The sequence below is a fragment of the Lampris incognitus genome, chromosome 10, assembly GCF_029633865.1.
Source record: "Lampris incognitus isolate fLamInc1 chromosome 10, fLamInc1.hap2, whole genome shotgun sequence".
Taxonomy (NCBI): Eukaryota; Metazoa; Chordata; class Actinopteri; order Lampriformes; family Lampridae; genus Lampris; species Lampris incognitus.
In genome coordinates, this window is record NC_079220.1 from 4,742,083 (window position 1) to 4,762,864 (window position 20,782).

General features: G+C 47.2%; 1 protein-coding gene across 4 annotated transcripts; it reads left to right on the plus strand.

The window, feature by feature from the left end:
• The first annotated feature begins 40 nt into the window (after nucleotides 1–40).
• On the plus strand, nucleotides 41–17,669 carry pih1d1 (PIH1 domain containing 1). Of its 4 annotated transcripts, none has more exons than XR_008810856.1 (11): nucleotides 41–92; nucleotides 3,830–3,912; nucleotides 5,835–5,892; nucleotides 9,204–9,392; nucleotides 11,573–11,634; nucleotides 11,752–11,833; nucleotides 12,560–12,656; nucleotides 14,492–14,518; nucleotides 14,965–15,043; nucleotides 16,258–16,370; nucleotides 17,550–17,669. XR_008810856.1 is itself a non-coding variant. In XM_056288117.1 (11 exons), the coding sequence occupies exons 2-11, from the start codon at nucleotides 3,832–3,834 to the stop codon at nucleotides 17,583–17,585; spliced, it is 855 nt and encodes a 284-aa protein (XP_056144092.1). In that variant the 5' UTR covers nucleotides 41–92; nucleotides 3,830–3,831; the 3' UTR covers nucleotides 17,586–17,669. The 4 variants fall into 4 exon arrangements, 3 of the variants coding, with proteins under 3 accessions (XP_056144092.1, XP_056144093.1, XP_056144094.1); XM_056288117.1 differs by having other exon boundaries at nucleotides 16,227–16,370; XM_056288118.1 differs by having other exon boundaries at nucleotides 48–92; nucleotides 3,813–3,912; nucleotides 16,227–16,370.
• Nucleotides 17,670–20,782: the final 3,113 nt, after the last annotated feature.

The window sequence follows — 20,782 nt, forward strand, 5'->3', positions numbered from 1 at the left end:
GCCGACGATGACGTCAGAGCAACGCGGAAGTCTCTCGGAATTGAAAGTGCAGAAGCGCCGGCAGGCCGCGTCAAATGCGCACGTAAAAAAAGGTAAAGAGCGGATAACTTTTCTTTCTTTTCTCAGAAACAGGGAATTATGAACAGCAAAATACCCGCACGAAAAACCGACGTTGTTCAAAAAAGCGGCGGACGAGTTTATCCACCGTAAACGGGAGCTAGCCTGTATTGTCGCTAGGCTCGCGGTAGTGACCACGTCCATAGCAACAACATCGGCTGGAGCGTGAACGCAGAACCGGGATCCGCCGGTCCCCGGTTGTGCTTCCTGATTGGTTGGTTGGATTATTGGCAGTCTTATCTGTGTGGTTAATCCTGCTTATTTGCATGTTTGACATAAATCATCATCATCATCGGTGCATAGCCACTCCGTTTGAATACAGTCACTTCTGTGTGAAAACAGCCAGGTTAGAAAAGCGTTTTCTTCCTCCTTAATTGGGTGCATTCTCAGTACTCCTTATTGACAAATAATCGATTTTAGCAAACTACTCGAGCCCAGGAAGCTGCTGCTGCTAACCAGAGATACTGCCCATTTATAGCAGCAACGTTTCTACAAATCCAGGCCGCACAGAATTGAAATATGTACCAAATGTCATTAAACATGTGTGTAGATGATTTCAAACTTATCCAAAGGAGGTGAATCGAGTGCGACTGGACTTGGTTTATATCCGTGAAGACGTTTCGCCTCTCATCCAAGAGGCGTCCTCAGTTCGTGCCTTTCCCAGTGGTTCTCAACCGGGGGTCCGCGGACCCCTAGTGGTCCGTGGTGTAATTGCAGGGGGTCCGTGAAAATAAAATATCTTTAAAAAAAAAAGATCCTATGACATTTATAGAAATAGGATTATTTTACTCAAATGTGACTGAGACCTTTATCTACCTAAACTATAAAGGGTAACAGGACTTTTTTCTCTAATTACATCTGTTTCACAAGTGTAATTTATTGTATTTTAATAAGAGATCTCGCTCCCGTTTGCATTGTTAAAAGTTACTGCATAAAAATTCTGTTGTTACATATATCTGAAAGTTACTGAATACATATTCTGTTTTGTTACATATATCTTAAAGTTACTGAATACATATTCTGTTTTGTTACATATATCTGAAAGTTACTGAATACATATTCTGTTTTGTTACATATATCTGAAAGTTACTGCATAAGAATTCTGTTTTGTTACATATATCTGAAAGTTACTGAATACATATTCTGTTTTGTTACATATATCTGAAAGTTACTGCATAAGAATTCTGTTTTGTTACATATATCTGAAAGTTACTGCATAAGAATTCTGTTTTGTTAACTATATCTAAGTTACAACTGAAAGCTCTTATTTTTGCCCCAAAGAGTGACTAAATGCTATAATGCAATTTAAAATGCAGTTTCTATCAAATTGCAACCCCCCCTCCCCCAAGATCAGGTGGAGGGGTCCTCAGGGTAGATCTAAAATATGCAGGGGGTCCAGGACCCCAAAAAGGTTGAGAACCACTGGACTAGACCAAGCTGGTCTATTTCAAACTCACCGCTTACTGCAGGGTTGTACTGGATGTAGAGATGACATAAACCACAAGTCAGTTACATTTAAAAAATAATGCATGGCTCATGTTAAAGGAGCAAAATGACTGTTCTCAAATGAGTCCATCACTTGCAGGATAAACAGGTGCCAGTGGTACCACTCCCCTTCACCAGCACATCTAGGGGGCCCAACCTAAACCTGCTGGGGCGCCTGAGCATTCTTCCTGTGTCCCGGAAATCTTCTCATGACCACTAAACCAAATGATAAACATGCCTCAAGTCTTTCAAACATTTTTAACAATTTGCTTGATAATTATTTAACGTGGCCCTGTGATGGCCTGGCAGCCTGTCCAGGGTGTCTCCCCGCCTGTCACCCCGGTGACTGCTGGGATAGGCTCCAGCATACCCGCGACCCCGACTGGGATAAGCGGTGTGGGTGATGGATGGATGGATGCTTACTTCTTACTACAACTTCCTCTTACTCCTTTTTGAACATGTGACAAATAATGTGACGCATACAGAGATTTGTTGACTGAGTTTGATGTGTGGATTTGTTGATTACTTCCGGTTATTGGCAACGGGTTATCTGTATGTTATATCCTGCTTATTTACATCCATCCATTATCCGAACCGCTTATCCTGCTCTCAGGGTCGCCGGGATGCTGGAGCCTATCCCAGCAGTCATTGGGCAGCAGGTGGGGAGACACCCTGGACTGGCCGCCAGGCCATCACACAGGCCGACAACACACACACACACACACACACACACACACACACACACACACACACACACACACACACACTCACACCTAGGGACAATTCAGTACGGCCGACTCACCTGACCTACATGTCTTTGGACTGTGGGAGGAACCTGGAGCACCCGGAGGAAACCCACACAGACACGCTTATTTACCTGTTTGAAATAAATTATCATCATCATCATCATACTTGCTCATTTCTCATCAAAATGTTCTCTCTAAAAATGTCACTTGTATACAAATAAGTTTAAAAACTACCAAATTCAACAGTGGATGTTATTAAAGTGCAGCTGGGGAGCCAACAGTGAAGTCAGAAAACAGAAGAAAAACTTCTAACAAAATGGGATCTTCAATTTGAATAATTACGGCACGGTGGCGCAGTGGTTAGCACAGTGGCCTCACAGCAAGAAGCTCCTGGGTTCGAGCCCTGGGGTAGTCCAACCTAGGGGGTCGCCCCGGGTCGTCCTCTGTGTGGAGTTTGCATGTTCTCCCTGTGTCTGCGTGGGTTTCCTCCGGGGGCCCCGGTTTCCTCCCACAGTCCAAAGACATGTAGGTCAGGTGACTCGGCCATACTAAATTGTCCCTAGGTGTGTGTGAATGTGTGTGTGTGTGTGTGTGTGTGTGGGCCCTGTGATGGCCTGGCGGCCTGTCCAGGGTGTCTCCCCACCTGCCGCCTAATGACTGCTGGGATAGACTCCAGCATCCCCGCGACCCTGAGAGCAGGATAGGTCGTTCGGATAATGGATGGATGGACGTAATTAAAAACCAACTTTTCCCTAGGAGTTGGATTCATTTTCTTTTGCCCAAAAAGGATTTTTCTCCTTTAATTCCTTCATGGACTTCAGCGGAGTTTGGGAGCGAGGACTGGAACTCAGACAGAATTCAGAATGCTTTTCTGTCAGACTTTTAGTATTCAGCAGAGGTGACAAAACCTGGTCCAGGAACTGAAAGTCCTGGCCATGTATTTGCTCCATCCATGTAGTAAACCGGCTGGTTCTAATCAACACCACTCTTTACTTCAGCTAGGTGGGGGAACTAGTTAACGAAATCAGTTGCTTTTATACATGGGTGGAGGAAATATACGGTTCGGACTTTTAACTTCCTGGACCTGGTTTTGCCACCTCTGGAACTCAGAATGCTTTTCTGTCAGAACTTTGGCGTCTAGAATTTTAATACAGCAGAAGGTGGACATTTTGAAAGGGGATGTTGGTTTTGTATACCTGCTGTATTTCTTGCAGCGCACTCGCTATTCTTCCAACCCTTCGCAAATCCAGTCGTCTAGCAGCGGGCATGACCAGTGCTGAACCCGGGTCACTGCTTTATGAGCAACGGTGTGAACCTCAAATTCAGTCACACACCTCCTATAACCACCGTCCAAGGAAGACGGATGCTGTTGCCACATTCGAAATAATTTATTATTTAATGGCTTGGTTGTTGAGTTGGTTGTCATAGATTGATTGATTGATTGATTGATTGATTGATTGACAGGTGTCTACTACCCGCAGGCATGGCGACAGACTCCTCCCTCCTTAACGCTGAACTGGAGAAGCAGCAGGATGAGGAGCTCTACCAGCAGCTGCTGTTGCAGGTTGGTCAGTTTGTGTAGGTCATTAAAAAGGATTAAATGGGTACAGTGACACTTTTAATTTTAATTAGTCCTTTTTTTTGCAGCAATTTCAACGGTGAATCATGTTTAAAGGGTTAAAAAAACACCCCAGCCTCCAGCTAAATGGTTAATCTGGTAGACGATAGGGCTGCACGATGTATCGTATCAGCATCGTCATCACGATGTGCGCATGGGCAAAATGGTCTGTGAGGCAAGACAAATTCATTCAAACACCTCATCATACAACGTCTTGCTGCTTGATACAAAAGGAAAACTCGCACACTTCTCACTTTCCATGACTAATAAACAAGAGGCGTCTGCCTGATGTAACACAGTTTACTCCGATTTCACTCCGCTTGGACAAATGACACGTCGACGCGTTCGTCTGCTTCTCCGCTTGTGATGCACGGATCGCTTTTATATCCGCGGTTAATCCACGGATCAGGCAGGTTGAGTCATAAAAATTAAGGTTCTGAGTAATATCCAAGAAAGATGGTGGCACGATGGCACAGTGGTTAGCGTGGTCGCCTCACAGCAAGAAGGTTGTGGGTTTGAGCCCCAGGGTAGTCCAACCTTGGAGGTCGTCCCGGGTCGTCCTCTATGTGGAGTTTGCATGTTCTCCCCGTGTCTGCGTGGGTTTCCTCCCACAGTCCAAAGACATTTAGGTCAGCTGAATCGGCCGTACTGAATTGTCCCTATGTGTGACTGTGTCGGCCCTGTGATCCAGGGTGTCTCCTCGCCTGCCGCCCATTGACTGCTGGGATAGACTCCAGCTTCCCGCAACCCTACGTAGGATAAGCGGTTTGGATAATGGATGGATGGATGGATCCAAGAACGTTGAATCAGTTCATCCGGACACAACGTTTAGCGGAAGAAACATTTCATCCCTCATCTAAGTGACTGTGTCAGTCTCAGCTGGCTGCAGGTATCCTCAACCTTATAAACAGCACAACTGCATAACGACTGAAACCAACGATCGGTTTCATATGCAAATAGGCGTGACCATTAACTAGTTACAATGGCCATGTGTACTATTCACAGAGGATTGGGGAAGAGTTGCAATCACAGCACTGTAACATGGCGACAGATGTACTCTCAGGGATGGTCGTTCCCTCTTCACATAGATGGCCTCTTTGACTTCATTCAAACCAGCGTTCCTCCCTATCAAGGATGTGCACATCCTCATCCTTGAAAGAGCGGCCACTGGCCTGTAGATGGTGTAGACTGTGGACTTTGGACTGTGGGAGGAAACCCACGCAGACACGGGGAGAACCCAGGACGACTCCCAAGGTCGGACTACCCCGGGGCTCGAACCCAGGACCTTCTCTCTGTGAGGCGACCGCGCTAACCACTGCACCACCGTGCCGCCCTGTTACCATATCATCACGCTTATACATCCCACTGAGAAATAATGGTACCGTGTGATCGGGTGCGGGTTTCTAAATCGGAGGAAATAATTCATTGTGGTGGGTGGCGCTTGGATTTATGTGGCCATGCAGATTTGGATGATGTCAGAGCCGGTCCGGGAGTCACTATTCTCGGCTTTCACTCCACGTCATCTGTCTGGCTCCATCTACCTCCTCTTCCTGTGTGAATGGCGAAAAAAGGCACCGCTCACTTATCACAGTTTCCCAACAAAACCCCCTGCAGAATCCCCCCAGTCATTCTAGAAAGATCCATTCTGTCCAAACAGAGCTATTCAAGTCACCCGGGGAACATTTCTGTATTTTTTCATATCGTACGACAGACAGAAAAAATATCGAAGTATCGTGCAGTCCTAGTAGATGAGTTTGAGGATGTGTTAATAATAACATGGCGACTGGCCAAATGTTTTGTTAGACTGTGTCCCCGGCCGTCTCTAGCAGGGCTGTGAGAGAACTGAAACAATCTCCCGCTGTTTGCAGACAATGGGGAAGATGCCGAGTGAAAGCCCAGACTCAAAGGTGATACGACCGCAGCCGGGTAAGTGTCCCTGTGTCCCACGCACCTTGTCCGTCACCAGCTGGTTTGGATCCTACACAAGTACACATGCGCTGATGTGTACACGTAAACGCACACTCAAGTCTTTTGGAAAACTTCTATACCTGCTGCCTGCTTGTTGTCAGGGCTGCGATGGCGTCCACACGCCCGGAACCCTTCACACACTGACCCTTGCCCTGCAACCTGCCGCTTCCCCAAGCGGCTAGCGCTCCCCTCCCTTTCTCTACACCCGCTGTGCTATCGTGTTAAGTGGTAAGCACCGCTGGTTCAGTCCCGGCCCGCCTGTGGGGAGTCTGCACTTGATCCCCGTGCACGCTTAGGTTACCGTTGGAGTACTCCGATTTCCTCCCAGAGTCCAAAGACATGCATGCCTCATTCCCATTCTAACAAATGGGTCATTAACTTTTGGCTCGACTCTTCTTCCTCCTCCGAGCTCATGAATACTAAGTGACTCTACACCTTCTTCCTTAAGAAACTAAGGTCACTTGAGTTGAGCAGGCAGCTGAATGTTTTCTATCAGAGTAGTTTAGTCCTCGCCTTTTCTTTTTAACCAGGAAGAGGTTACGGGCCACAGTACAATACGACGGTCACCCTCAATGGGATTCTTTGAAAAGCCTCAGAAGTGCATTTCGTGTGCATCTGGGTGGCGTGGCGGTCTATTCCGTTACCTACCAACGTGGGGCTCGCCGGTTCGAATCCCCGTGTTACCTCTGGCTTGGTCGGGCATCCCTACAGACACAATTGGCCATGTCTGCGGGTGGGAAGCCGGATGTGTCCTGGTTGCTGCACTAACGCCACCTCTGGTTGGTTAGGGCGCTTGTTGGGGGGGCTGGGGAGAATAGCATGATCCTACCACGCTGGGTCCCCCTGGTGAAACTCCTCACTGTCAGGAGAAAAGAGCGGCTGGTGACTCCACATGTATTGGAGGAGACATGTGGTAGTCTGCAGCCCTCCCCAGATCGGCAGAGGGGGTGGAACAGCAACCGGGATGGCTCGGAAGAGTGGGATAATTGGCCTGATACCATTGGGGAGAGGAGAAGTGCATTTCGTGACCAGTTTATAATGCCCAGATAGCCCACACAACGTCTTTTGTCCCCACTGCTGTTATGTTATGGAAAGTCAGACACTGATATTTGCTAAAACCAATTTAATCATCATGCAGTTTGTACTGTCTGTTTGTACTGGAAAAAAAAGTATAGAAGGGAGAATTCTTCTTTTAAGAGGAGCTCCCCCAAATTTGTCCCTCTTGTCCCTCCGCAGTCTGATAGTCATGGTGTCATGAGACACGCTCATTTACATACAGCCAATCAGAACATCCATCCATTATCCGAACCGCTTATCCTGCTCTCAGGGTCGTGGCACGTTGGAGCCTCTCCCAGCAGCCATTGAGCGGCAGGCGGGGAGACACCCTGGACAGACCGCCAGGCCATCCCAGGGCCCACACACACACACACACATTCACACCTAGGGGCAATTTAGTACGGCCGAGTCACCTGACCTACATGTCTTTGGACTGTGGAAGGAAACCGGAGCCCCCGGAGGAAACCCACACAGACACGGGGAGAACATGCAAACTCCACACAGAGGACGACCCGGGACGACCCCCAAAGTTGGACTACCCCGGGGCTCGAACCCAGGACCCTCTTGCTGTGAGGCAACCGCACTAACCACTGCACCCCCGTGCTGCCCTCAAACAGGAAAAAAAAAATTATCGAAAATATGAAACCCCACCCACCCTTACTGCCAGTCCTAGCTTGTACCTGTCATGCAAAGGTTGGCGATGAGTGTTAATGAGGACGAGACCAGTCCCTCACAATTCCTGAGACAGCTGAGAACAGTGATAGATAAAAAACAAAACACAATATTAGTAAATTAAGCATAAATCCTTGTTGCCAAATGTTGCATTTTGCTTTTTAGACCATTTCTAACAATGTCTATTTGGACTGTAATGTTTCATTTGTTTGTATGGTGTGTGTTTTGGTGGTTTTATGTGCCTGTTGTATTTATGTATGGGTGGCAAAACCGGTTTACTCCCTTGGAAGATTAATTAAGTTTATTTCATCTTCCATTTTTGTCAGCACATTAAAATCTTCGAGGGCATCCAGGTAGCAGGGCGTCTGGGTAGCGTGGCAGTCTACTCCGTTGCCTACCAACACGGGCATCCCGGTTCGAATCCCCGTGTTACCTCCGGCTTGGTCGGGCGTCCCTACAGACACAATTGGCCGTGTCTGCGGGTGGGAAGCCGGATGTGGGTATGTGTCCTGGTCACTACACTAGCGCCTCCTCTGGTCAGTTGGGGCGCCTGTTCAGGGGGGAGGGGGAACTGGGGGGAATAGTGTGATCCTCCCACGCGCTACGTCCCCCTGGTGAATCTCCTCACTGTCAGGTGAAAAGAAGCGGCTGGTGACTTCACATGTATGGGAGGAGGCATGTGGTAGTCTGCAGCCCTCCCCGGATCAGCAGAAGGGGTGGAGCAGCGACCGGGACGGCTCGGAAGAGTGGGGTAATTGGCTGGACACAATTTGGGGGGGGGGGGGATAAATAAATAAATAAAATAGAGATCAGAGAATGGAAGCATATTTGACTTGCATTTGAAAATTTTAAACGTGTGCTTGAAATTTACTGAACATTTGGACGGAAACTTGACAAGAAAAGGAGCGAGCCGAGGTATCACTCTGCAGTTGTCTGTGTGTGTTATCCGTGTATCATTCGATCGGTTCATATCCAATTTAGAATCCAAAATCAATGCAGCAGCGCACTCCGGATACAATTGGCCGGATACAATTGGGGAGGAAAAGTGGGGGAAAGACGCCCCCCCCCCCAAAAACAAAGTCCTTGCAGTGTCCCTTCACTGCTAAAGGGGACGTGTGTAATGTACGCCTGGGTACTGGTCTCCGTCTTCCAGTGATCTTAATATCAATTAATCAAATCATACCAGGCGGCCAAAAATCTGTCAAGCGTGACAAAACATTTTCATTGGTCGCACCAGTGCACCTGGTCTAGTGTGTGTGTGTGTAGTGTTATTTTTTTCCCCAGCCACATTCTGCAAAGGCATCCTACTGCATCCTACTCTGCCCATGACTGGCTCTGACCCTCATGTTCTCAGCCTAACCATCTCGGTCCCCATGCCGAAACCTAACCCATCTAACCAACGAGTACCAGCCAATCAGAGGCAGAGTAGGGCGGGTCTTCGCGGAACGCAGATGGGAAAAGATGAGGCCTGTGTGTATGTGTGAGACCGCGCCCTGTACGCGTCCTCGAGCAACATTCTTCTCTTTTCCTCTTACCCACAGGGATGTGTGTGAAAACCGTATCACAGCTGGACAAGCAGAAAGTCTTCGTCAACATCTGTCAATCAAATTTAGTCCCGCCCCCTCCAGAACTTTCCAGGGAGGAGCTTGTTGAGCTGCTCCAATCAGAAGACCCCACCGGCTATAGAGTTCCCATGAGCCTCGGCGAGCCGCACATAGAGACGGACAACAGTACGTTTTTGATGTCAAAGATTCAATTTAGTTTGAATTCCTTTACTTTAATCTGTTTTTGTTTGTGATATAGGGCAGGAATGGTGTAGAGACACCTGTTGGGGTGATGAGGTGGGGGTTTGAGAACTGTTAAAGTACATTAGAAATTATCGCATTACTACTACTACTACTTTTGGCTGCTCCTGTTAGGGGTCGCCACAGTGGATCATCCGTTTCCACCTCTTCCTGTCCTCTGCGTCTTCCTCTGTCACACCAGCCACCTGCATGTCCTCACTCACCACATCCATAAACCTCCTCTTTGGTCTTCCTCTTCTCCTCTTCCCTGGCAGCTCCATATTCAGCATCCTTCTCCCAGTATACCCAGCATCTCTCCTCCACACATGTCCAAACCATCTCAATCTTGTCTCTCTTGCTTTGTCTTCAAACCGTCCAACCTGAGCTGTCCCTCTAATATACTCGTTCCTAATCCTGTCCTTCTTCATCACTCCCAATGAAAATCTTATCATCTTCATATCTGCCACCTCCAGCTCCACCTCCTGTCTTTTCATCAGCACCACTGTCTCCAAACCATACAACATAGCTGGTCTCACAACCATCTTGTAAACCTTCCCTTTAACTCTTGCTGGTACCCTTCTGTCACACATCACTCCTGACACTCTTCTCCACCCACTCCACCCTGCCTGCACTCTCTTCTTCACCTCTCCTGCACTCCCTGTTACTTTTGACAGTTGACCCCAAGTATTTAAACTCATACGCCTTCATCACCTCTACTCCTACATCCTCACCATTCCACTGTCCTCCCTCTCATTCACGCATAGGTATTGCGTTATCGCATTAAAGTGGAATTAAACCCGAAAATCATGTCTTTTTTTTGCCCTGTGCACATGTTCACATGGTTTCAACCAGATGAAACATAGCAATACTGGTCAGGATTTAAACACTGACCAAGATAATGTTGCCAGACCAAAGTGCAGTAATGCCTGTTGCATGTGAGGACATCGTACCAGATTTTCATGTCAGTGGGCAGAAAATAAAAAAACAGATTACAAACCAGCAGACTCAGGGGTGCATGTCTACGTCCCTCCCCTCTCCCACCTTGCTCTTCATCAATACAAATTAGTTTTTTTCTTTTTTTTAAGTCTATCAGGTGAAAGTGAACTGAAACAGCATCTAACATTACCCGCAAAATGAGTCAGTGTCATGTCTGGAAAAATGAAGCACGCAGCAGTTTCACAGTGCATGGTTGGTGAGTTGGTTCATTGTGCACTGGTAGCGGTTAACTAGAATACACCTTTTGATGCACCTGGACACATCCTCAGTGATGTAACCCGGGGTCCTCAGGTGTGTCGGATCTTTCAACAATCGGACACCTTCATCCAGGTGACCCAGTCAGAGTTGATCAAATACCAGCTTGGGTCCGGTGGGCACTACCTAACCCATGGATGAGGCTCAGTGCTTTCGGTTTTTACCAATTTTCACTGAAAAATACCCAGATTTTTTTTTAAAAGGAGCAGATCGGTTTAAACTGATTTTCACCCGGATTTTATGTTTCCACGGATCCAAAAGTTGTTCCTGCTCGTGTGAGGTTATGTAACAGTGTCCTCTTGTGGCGAAATTCAGCACGCTGGATGGCTTTGAAAAATAAAAACCGAAAACCCTAAGCCTTGCCCATGGATCATCTCTCCGGATCCCAGTCTGCTTATTTAAACAACTACGAGACAACCTGGTTTTAAGTGAGCTGCACAAAGGCATGGTGGAGTGGGTGTCTTTCCAAAACTCCTTTAGGCATCCAGCTGTTGCTAGATAAGTTGTAAGACATCTAGACATAGCAGCTAAGTAAGCTAAAGCAAAACTGTCGCCAAAATGCAATCTAGGGTCTTTTTGTGAATGTACACGAGTCAAACTTTGGTTTAAAAGGATATTTACGTCAAACGCTGCACTTTTAAGATTGACGTTTGTTTGAGTCGAACTCCTTCACTTCACTGCAGAAGGAGGGAAAAAGTTGAAATCTAGCGCCAGTGCTGCGATTGGCTGAAACTGTAGGGGGCGGGGAGTGCCTTCCATGCAGCGCTGCCTTGAAGAGTACGTTGGGGGCCTAAAACACCATCGAGCGTCATTCACCTGCATTTACACTTGTGTGACCGTAGCCTAACTCTCTCTGTGTTCCGCATCTCTCTCAGGCTCCCAGGGCTGCTCAGCCTATGATGTGGTCATCAACCAAGAGTTCTTCCAGAAGTGTCAGGTGTGTGTGGGTTGTTTGGCAATGGAAAAAGCCTGATTTTAATTTACCTCCTAAATGTGACACCACGGTGTGTTCTGACATGTCAAGTCTATAAATGTGTGTGTACTTGTGTTCTAGAAGGATCCCCTGTTCCAGCATTTCGTCATCCTGGTGTCTTTGGAGGGACTAGAAAACAAATACAACCTGGAGCTGAGCCGAGGTACAGCCGTCCACATGAACACCATCCTGGACACAAAGGAGATGTTTCATTAAAGTAGAAATCAGCAGGGGCGTCCGGGTAACGTAGCGGTCTATTCCGTTGCCTACCAACACGGAGATCACTGGTTCGAATCCCCGTGTTACCTCCGGCTTGGTCGGGCGTCCCTACAGACACAATTGGATGTGTCTGCGGGTGGGGAAGCCGGGTGTGGGTATGTGTTCTGGTCGCTGCACTAGCGCCTGCTCTGGTCGGTTGGGGTGCCTGTTCAGGGGAGAGGGGGAACAGGGGGGTATAGTGTGATCCTCCCACGCACTACGTCCCCCTGGTGAAACTCCTCACTGTCAGGTGAAAAGAAGTGGCTGGTGACTCCACATGTATCGGAGGAGGCATGTGGTAGTCTGCAGCCCTCCCCGGATCAGCAGAGGAGGTGGAGCAGCGACCGGGATGGCTCGGAAGAGTGGGGTAATTGGCTGGACACAATTTGTTTTTTATTTTTATTTGAATAAATAAATAAATAAAATAGAGATCAGAGAACGGAAGCATATTTGTCTGTGTGTTATCCGTGTATCCTTCCATCGGTTCATATCCAATTTAGAATCCAAAATCAATGCAGCAGCGCCCTCTAGGCCACACACAAGCAGATTGTGCAAGTCTGTGTGCAGACGCCAATGCGAATAATGGTGTCGCACTTAATTTCAGTTCTGTGTGTTTTTGGCTCCTCTGCAGACTGGAAGGTTCTGAAGAACAGGAAGTTCTTTGGCTCTGTGATGGAGCAGAACATCCGGATGAAGAGAAGACCTGTGATTGAAGAACTGAAAGCTCAGTAGGTCCCTGTCCCTTTTCCGTCTGTCTCGTTCCTCCACAAAATGATACGATGTGTTACGACTTCACTGTCAGTTTGCACTGATGTTAATTTTACAACCTTAGACAGATGCAAAGACAGGAAGTGGAGCTGGAGGTGGCAGAGTTGAAGATACTAAGATTTTCATTGGGAGTGACGAAGGAGGACAGGATTAGGAACAAGTATATTAGAGGGACAGCTCAGGTTGGACGGTTTGGAGACAAAGCAAGAGAGGCAAGATGGAGATAGTTTGGACATGTGTGGAGGAGAGATGCTGGGTATATTGGGAGAAGGATGCTGAATATGGAGCTGCCAGGGAAGAGGAGAAGAGGAAGGCCAAAGAGGAGGTTTATGGATGTGGTGAGGGAGGACATGCAGGTGGCTGATGTGACAGAGGAAAATGCAGAGGACAGGAAGAGATGGAAACGGATGATCCGCTGTGGCGCCCCCTAACGGGAGCAGCCGGAAGAAGTAGTAGTAGTAGGCAATTCTGTTCAAGAGATTAATGCACAAATTAAACGTACAGTTACGCATGTGACACTTATCATAGAAGTACAAAACACATCAGGCAGTCATGACAAACGTACATATCACATCATATCCTCTGGATTCAGAGCTCAGTTAGCAGCACACTGATTTTGGTTTGGTAAAAGGTAGACTGACGTATAAAAGAATTCTTCAGCCTGTTGTGTTTAAATTGAGGGACTCTCCCTCACCTGTTAGAGGGTAGAAGTTGGTATTCTCTGTTTAAAACGTGTGAGGAGTCAGAAGAGATCCTGTTTGCAAGTCTGAGCACGCTCTCGTTGCTTGAAAGGACCATGCCAAAGGTGGGCCAATAGTCTTTGCACGGATTTGATTGTGTAGTTTAAAGTTTCACAGACAGGCTGCTGAGCCAGGCTGTACTGCAGCGCAGCATGACAATCTGAATAACTGATCTGGCTGCTGGCTCCAAACGATCTGAGTCCATGAAGAAGGTAAATGTGCTGCTGTATCTTACAAATTTCTGTATGAGAAGTCCATGATAAGGTGGCGTCTATCAGAACACCCAGGTATTTCCCCTTTCCCCCCTTACTCCTTAGGCAAAATCCCCTCTGGGTGTAAATGTTTTGTTTTTTTGTGAAGGAAAGGCAAAAACTAGCTCATCTGGAATGCTGTCTGCCCAGCCGAGTCCTTATGACATCATATTTTGTGACATAACCTGACGACATGGTAGAATCGAAGACGAAGAACAAGAACACCAGCTCCAGTAAACACCGGAAAATAAAACAGTCTGGTAAATAACAGACTCATCTGTGCATTTTACTGTATTTGTAACTGCTGATTCTTTTGAAACCACCGGCCGAGTTCGTTTTTGCTCTGCATCCATTTATATTGGGATATTTTCTGATGCTTTGAATAAATAGAAAAGTGCTACAAAATTAAGAATCCGCTGAAATGAAATATCATCGGCAATAAGTCATCCACAATTTCAGTACCACACATACAAATACTGCAGAGTACCACATCCATAAATGACATATTATCTTTCTACTTTGTGTCTTCCGGGAAGGAATATAGGGGTTGAGGAGGTCTGATAAAGCTGCTGAGCTAAAGCTGCTGAGATAAAGCCAACTCAAGCTAAAGGGAAGTTATGGCCTTCGTTTTTCACTTTCTCGGCAGTTTAAGAAGTGAGGTTTTCGTCACGGGGGCTGCGTGGTGTTGACAGAGCGCCGACAGGTTCCCCAGCATCCTTCACTCCGAGGTCACTGAACTTTTTCTTTTTTTTTTGAACAGATGGTAAAATCTCAGTTTTGTCTCTTTCTTTTTTTTTCTCCTAGAGAGAAGCCCGCTGCTACAGCCAAACGGTAATACCTTCCTCCGGCCCTCCTCTGATAACGAGAGATTTTAAGTTAGGACATGTTCTTTCCTCCTCATTCTCGCTCCTTCCTCCCACTCCTTATCACATAAGTCTCTTTCCCCATCTCTAACAGTCCTTTTCTGGCTCCTCTTCCTTTTCCTGAAAGAGGGGGATTCAAGTGGTCTGGAGTCCACAGTTACTATTATCTTCTGTCGTTCTACTTTGGTTATATTTCTGTTGTCCTTAGCTAATATTTACCACATTCATTCTTTTTGATTTTTTCTTGTTCTCGTCCTCCTCCTCATTTCCCCTTCCTCTCCTCGCTCTTTGACTTTCCCTCCTCCTCCCTCCCCCGTGTCTTTGCTCTTTTCCTCACCCCATCCTCCCCTCCACATATTCCTGGCTCTGTCTTTTTGGCCTCCTAACCCCGGTTTGACCTCGTTTTTCCTCCAGACCAGTGTTCACTCTGCTGGTGGAGCCCCCTGTTGGTGACCCACAGTACCTCGTAGCAGAGATCCAACTACCCGGAGTGGTGAGACGTACCACACACACACACACACACACACACACACACACACACACACACACACACACACACACACACACACACACACACACACACACACCCTTTTCCTGGGGAGTCATAACAACTGACTGTTTACAAAACAAGTCAGTCCATCAGTCAGTGTTTGAGCTCCAACATCCTGCTAAGAGCAACAAAGAGCAGCTTTTTAAGGCATTGGAGGACAGCTAACGCTCGATTAGTAAAAAGACAGATTTAAAAGATGGTGAAAAGCTCTAACGCTCACATGATCCGGAGGTATTGGAGGACAGTGTGTTTTCTCTCTTTCTTTCTTTTTCTATTATTCCCCGTTTTTCTCGCCAATTGTACCGGACCAATTAGCCCACTCTTCTGAGTCGTCCCGGTCGCTGCTCCACCCCCTCTGCTGATCCGGGGAGAGCTGCAGACTACCACATATATTCAATTATCACGGGCGACACGGTGGGGCTGTGGTTAAAACGGTCGCCTCACAGCAAGAAGGTCCTGGGTTCGAGCCCCGGGGTAGTCCAACCTTGGGGGTCATCCTGGGTCGTCCTGTGTGGAGTTTGCATGTTCTCTCCGTGTCTGCCTGGGTTTCCTCTGCAGGCACCGGTCTCCTCCCACAGTCCAAAGACATGTAGGTCAGGTGAATCAGCCGTACTAAATTGTCCCTAGGTGTGAATGTGTGGGGGGGTGGGGGTGAGGGGGGGCCTGTGTGATGGCCTGGCGGCCTGTCCAGGGTGTCTCCCCGCCTGCCGCCCAGTGACTGCTGGGATAGGCTCCAGCATCCCCGTGACCCTGATAATGGATGGCTGGATCTTTAGCTACATCATACTTCTAAAACCAGAATATAAGCAGTGCTTCTTCACATGAATGCTTCAAAACAAGGAAAAGTGAACCTTAAAAAAAGAGGTGATGGTTGGTAGCAAATAGAAAAGAAAATTCCCATTTTCGGTTCTCTGATCAAGTTTGTCACTGACACTTCTTCTTTCACTCTCTTTTCCTGCTCCTCCGTTTTTCCTCCTCTGAATGTATTTCTTCCTCCTTTTCCATACTCTTCTTCTTCCCTCATCTTCCTCTCTTCATGTTTTCTGCCCCTCGCTTTTCTCTTCTCCTTTCTTCACCCCTCCTCTCTGTGTCACTTTATGTCCCTCCTCCTCGTCCTCGTCTCCAGTCTTCATCTCGTTCTTTGGTTCTGGATGTAGGAGAGGATCGCCTGGTGCTGAATGCTCGTCCATCGCTCTTCCACCTGGACATCTTTCATCCTTTCTTCATTGACCAGGCGAACAGCGTGGCCCAGTACAACACCAGCACACAGGTTAAAGTCACACACACACACACACACACACACACACTTCCATATTCCATTGTAACCTTAATACATGACTCAAAACCAACACACACGTCTACTACCACTACTTTCGGCTGTTCCCGTTAGGGGTCGCCACAGCGGATCGTCCGTTTCCGTCTCTTCCTGTCCTCTGCATCCTCCTCTGTTACACCAACCACCTGCATGTCCTCCCTCACCACATCCATAAACCTCCTCTTTGGCCTTCCTCTTCTCCTCTTCCCTGGCAGCTCCATATTCAGCATCCTTCTCCCAATACACCCAGCATCTCTCCTCCACACATGTCCAAGCCATCTCAATCTTGTCTCTCTTGCTTTTTCTCCAAACTGTCCAACCTGAGCTATCCCTCTAATATACTCGTTCCTAATCCTGTCCTTCATCACTCCCAGGGAAAATCTTATCATCTTCATCTCTGCCACCTCCTGTCTTTTCATCAGAGCCACTGTCTCCAAACCATATAACATAGCTGGTCTCACTACCATCTTGTAAACCTTCCCTTTAACTCTTGCTGGCACCCTTCTGTCACAAATCACTCCTGACACTCTTCTCCACCCACTCCACCCTGCCTGCACTCTCTTCTTCACCTCTCTTCTGCACTCCCCGTTACTTTGGACAGTTGACCCCACGTATTTAAACTCATATGCCTTCGTCACCTCTACTCCTTGCATCCTCACCATTCCACTGTCCTCCCTCTCATTCATGCATATGTATTCCGTCTTGCTCCTACTGACTTTCATTCCTCTTCTCTCCAGTGCATACCTGCACCTCTCCAGGCTCTCCTCAACCTGCACCCTACTCTCACTACAGATCACAATGTCATCCACAAATAATAATATAATATATAATAATAATAATAAAATAAATTTTAATAAAAGTGAAAAGATTGATATTTCTCTGTCTCTATGTCTTAATTCAATTTGTATTAATGGAATGACAAAAACAATACATATGTGTTGCCAAAGCACCGTTAACATAAATTAACAATGAGTAAAAGCATTGATGGAAAAACAATTGAATAACAATTTAACAATAATAATAATGTTAATAAAAAGATGTGTGTGCTTGTCTGTGTGAGTTAGAGTGTGTGTGTGGAACATGAATCGACAGAAAACAGTGAAGTTGATGGTTTTTAATGTGGGGCTCTTTCAGATTCTGACAGTAACCATGCCTGTGAGGTCCTCCTGAAGAACCCAAGTGAATGTCCAAATGATTTGTCTTTCTTGAAGTGTGTAAGTTGTTAAAGATATTAAAGTTATTTTCAAAAGCAAATAAATGTGTGTGTGAGTTGAGTGTCATTTCATGGTTGACACCCGATTCCTGTTTAGCGGTGTCTCATGTTAGCTGTCAAATTTCTTAAGGTAATGTTCACACTTGCATCATGTGGTCCACACTTTTGTCAACTTTTTGTCAACTCTGGATCTGTTTTCGACAGGTGTCGGGTTGACAGGTGATGTTTTTTGTGCCATATTAGCCCAAAACACCGATCAAGAACCAGCGATGTCAGTCCGCTTCCAGCCAAATTAAGGACATGACGACATGATGTCAATGACATGATTCAGTGCACCATGATGCAGGTTCCTGGCAGGATTCTGTGATTGCTTTAGGGACCCAAAAACTTGAGGAAGTAAGACAAGAAGGAGCATCTCATCTCATCTCATCTCATCTCATCATCAGTCGTTTCTTCAGGGTCGGGTCGCGGTGGCAGCAAGCTAGGTAGGGCATTCCAGACGTCCCTCTCCCCAGCAACACCCTCCAGCTCCTCCTGGGGGACCCCAAGACGTTCCCAGGTCAGAATGGACATGTAGTCCCTCCAGCAAGTTCTGGGTCTACCCTGGGATCTCCCTCCAGTTGGATGTGCCCGGAAAACCTCCAAAGGAAGGCGCCCAGGAGGCATCCTAATCAGATGCCCGAACCACCTCAACTGGCTGCTTTTGACAAGATGGAGCATAGACTGGAATTTGTCGACACTTTGTTCATTTCAGCCCTCGACTCGCCACGAGAAATCCTGTAATCTGACAAACTCGTTCTTGCTGCTGCGCTCCCACAATACATTGAGCTTGTGTCCTTGGCTCCTGATTCTGGTTTTGACTTTAACCAAAAGTTGGGCTTGGTAGTCATCATATTTTAGAAACGAGCCATGCGTAATAAAAGGTAACAGCATTATGGACTCTGTTTCTGACTTTTTAAAGAGCACATCTGCTAAATGTTGTTAGCGTTTATGTGGCTCACATAGCTGGGGTGTGCGCCATCCTGATCTCAGCACCACATAAACGGGGACAGTGTAGGTGTGTAACTTGTCAGTCACAGAAATAGAGCATATTGAAGTAAGTGACTCGTAAACCACCATCTTTCTCTCGTACTCGTCATATTGTCTTACGCACTGCAGTCCCAACCACCTGGTTCTTCAGCAGGAGAAAAACAAACACTTATTGACTTTTTTTGGGGCACCCACTCCACCCTGCCTGCACTCTCTCCTGCACTCCCCGTTACTTTGAACAGTTGACCCCAAGTATTTAAACTCATACGCCTTCGTCACCTCCACTCCTTGCATCCCCACCATTCCACTGTCCTCCCTCTATTTCACGCATAGGTATTCCGTCTTGCTCCTACTGACTTTCATTCCTCTTGCTCTCCAGTGCATACCTCCACCTCTCCAGGCTCTCCTCAACCTGCACCCTACTCTCGCTACAGATCACAATGTCATCTGCAAACAGCATAATCCACCGAGACTCCTGCCTGATGTCGTCCGTCAACCTGTCCATCACCATTGCAAACAAGAAAGGGCTCGGAGCCGATCCTTGATGTAATCCCAACTCCACCTTGAACCCATCTGACATTCCAACCACACACCTCACCACTGTCACACTGCCCTCATACATATCCTGCACCACTCCTACATACTTCTCTGCAACTCCTCACTTCCTCATACAATACCACACCTCCTCTCTCAGCACCCTGTCATATGCTTTCTCTAAATCTACAAAGACACAATGTGACTCCTTCTGGCCTTCTCTATACTTCTCCATCAACATTCTCAAAGCAAACATCGCATCTGTGGTGCTCTTTCCTGGCATGAAGCCACACTGCTGCTGCTGATCACCACCTCTCCTCCTCTTAACCTAGCTTCTATTACTCTTTCCCATGTCTTCATGCTGTGGCTGATCAACTTTATACCTCTGTAGTTGTTACAGTTCTGCACATCGCCCTTGTTCTTGGAAATCGGTACCAGTATGTTTCTTCTCCACTCCTCAGGCATCCTCTCACTTTCAAAGATTGTGTTAAACATCCATCCATTATTCATCCATTATCCAAATCGCTTATCCTGCTCTCAGGGTTGTGGGGATGCTGGAGCCTATCCCAGCAGTCACTGGGCGGCAGGCGGGGAGACACCCTGGACAGGCCGCCAGGCCATCACAGGACACACAGACACACACACATTCACACCTACGGACAATTTAGTACGGCTGATTCACCTGACCTACATGTTTTTGGACTGTGGGAGGAAACTGGAGCACCCGGAGGAAACCCACGCAGACACGGGGAGAACACGCAAACTCCACACAGAGGACGAACAATCTAGTTAAAAACTCCACTGCCATCTCTCCTAAACATCTGCATGCCTCCACAGGTATGTCATCAGGACCAACCGCCTTTCCACTCTTCATCCTCTTTATAGCTGCCCTCACTTCCTCCTTGCTAATACACCGTACTTCCTGATTCACTATCTCCACATCATCCAACCTTCTCTCTCTCTCATTTTCTTCATTCATCAGCCCCTCAGAGTACTCCTTCCACCTTCTCAGCACACTCTGTCACTTGTCAGCACATTTCCATCTCTATCCTTCATCACCCTAACCTGCTGCACATCCTTCCCAGCTCGGTCCCGCTGTCTAGCCAATCGGTACAAGTCCTTTTCTCCTTCCTTAGTGTCCCACCTCATACAACTCACCATACGCCTTTTCCGTTGCCTTTACCACCTCTCTTTAACGTCGTTGCCACATCTCCTGTCTTCTTTCTTCATCTCTCTGACTAGCCAACTTCTTTTTTGCCAACCTTTTGCTGTGTATACTCTCCTGCACTTCCTTGGTAACCCGGGTCTCGACCGATCCGGTATGGAAATCATTATGATCAATCAGTCAATCAATTATGATCCGCATATTTGATTTGGCAAAGGTTTTACACCAGAAGCCCTTCCTGATGCAGTTCTCCCCATCTATCCGGGCTTGGGACCGGCACTAAGAATGCACGGGTTTGTGCATTAGTGGCCGGGTTGGCTGGGCCGAGAAACATTCTAGCCAATAATATCATCGAACGTTTGGTACCATCCAATCACATCCCTCCTTTGGCCCGCTCTAACGGCACAGCATCTTTCACTTGGAAAG

Excerpts from the sequence above, each read along its gene's own strand:
- pih1d1 (XM_056288117.1), top strand. The coding sequence starts at position 3,832 with ATGGCGACAGACTCCTCCCTCCTTAACGCTGAACTGGAGAAGCAGCAG. Across the intron at positions 9,393-11,572 it reads GCACATAGAGACGGACAACA|GCTCCCAGGGCTGCTCAGCC; the intron begins GTACGTTTTTGA and ends CATCTCTCTCAG. Across the intron at positions 11,635-11,751 it reads AGTTCTTCCAGAAGTGTCAG|AAGGATCCCCTGTTCCAGCA; the intron begins GTGTGTGTGGGT and ends CTTGTGTTCTAG.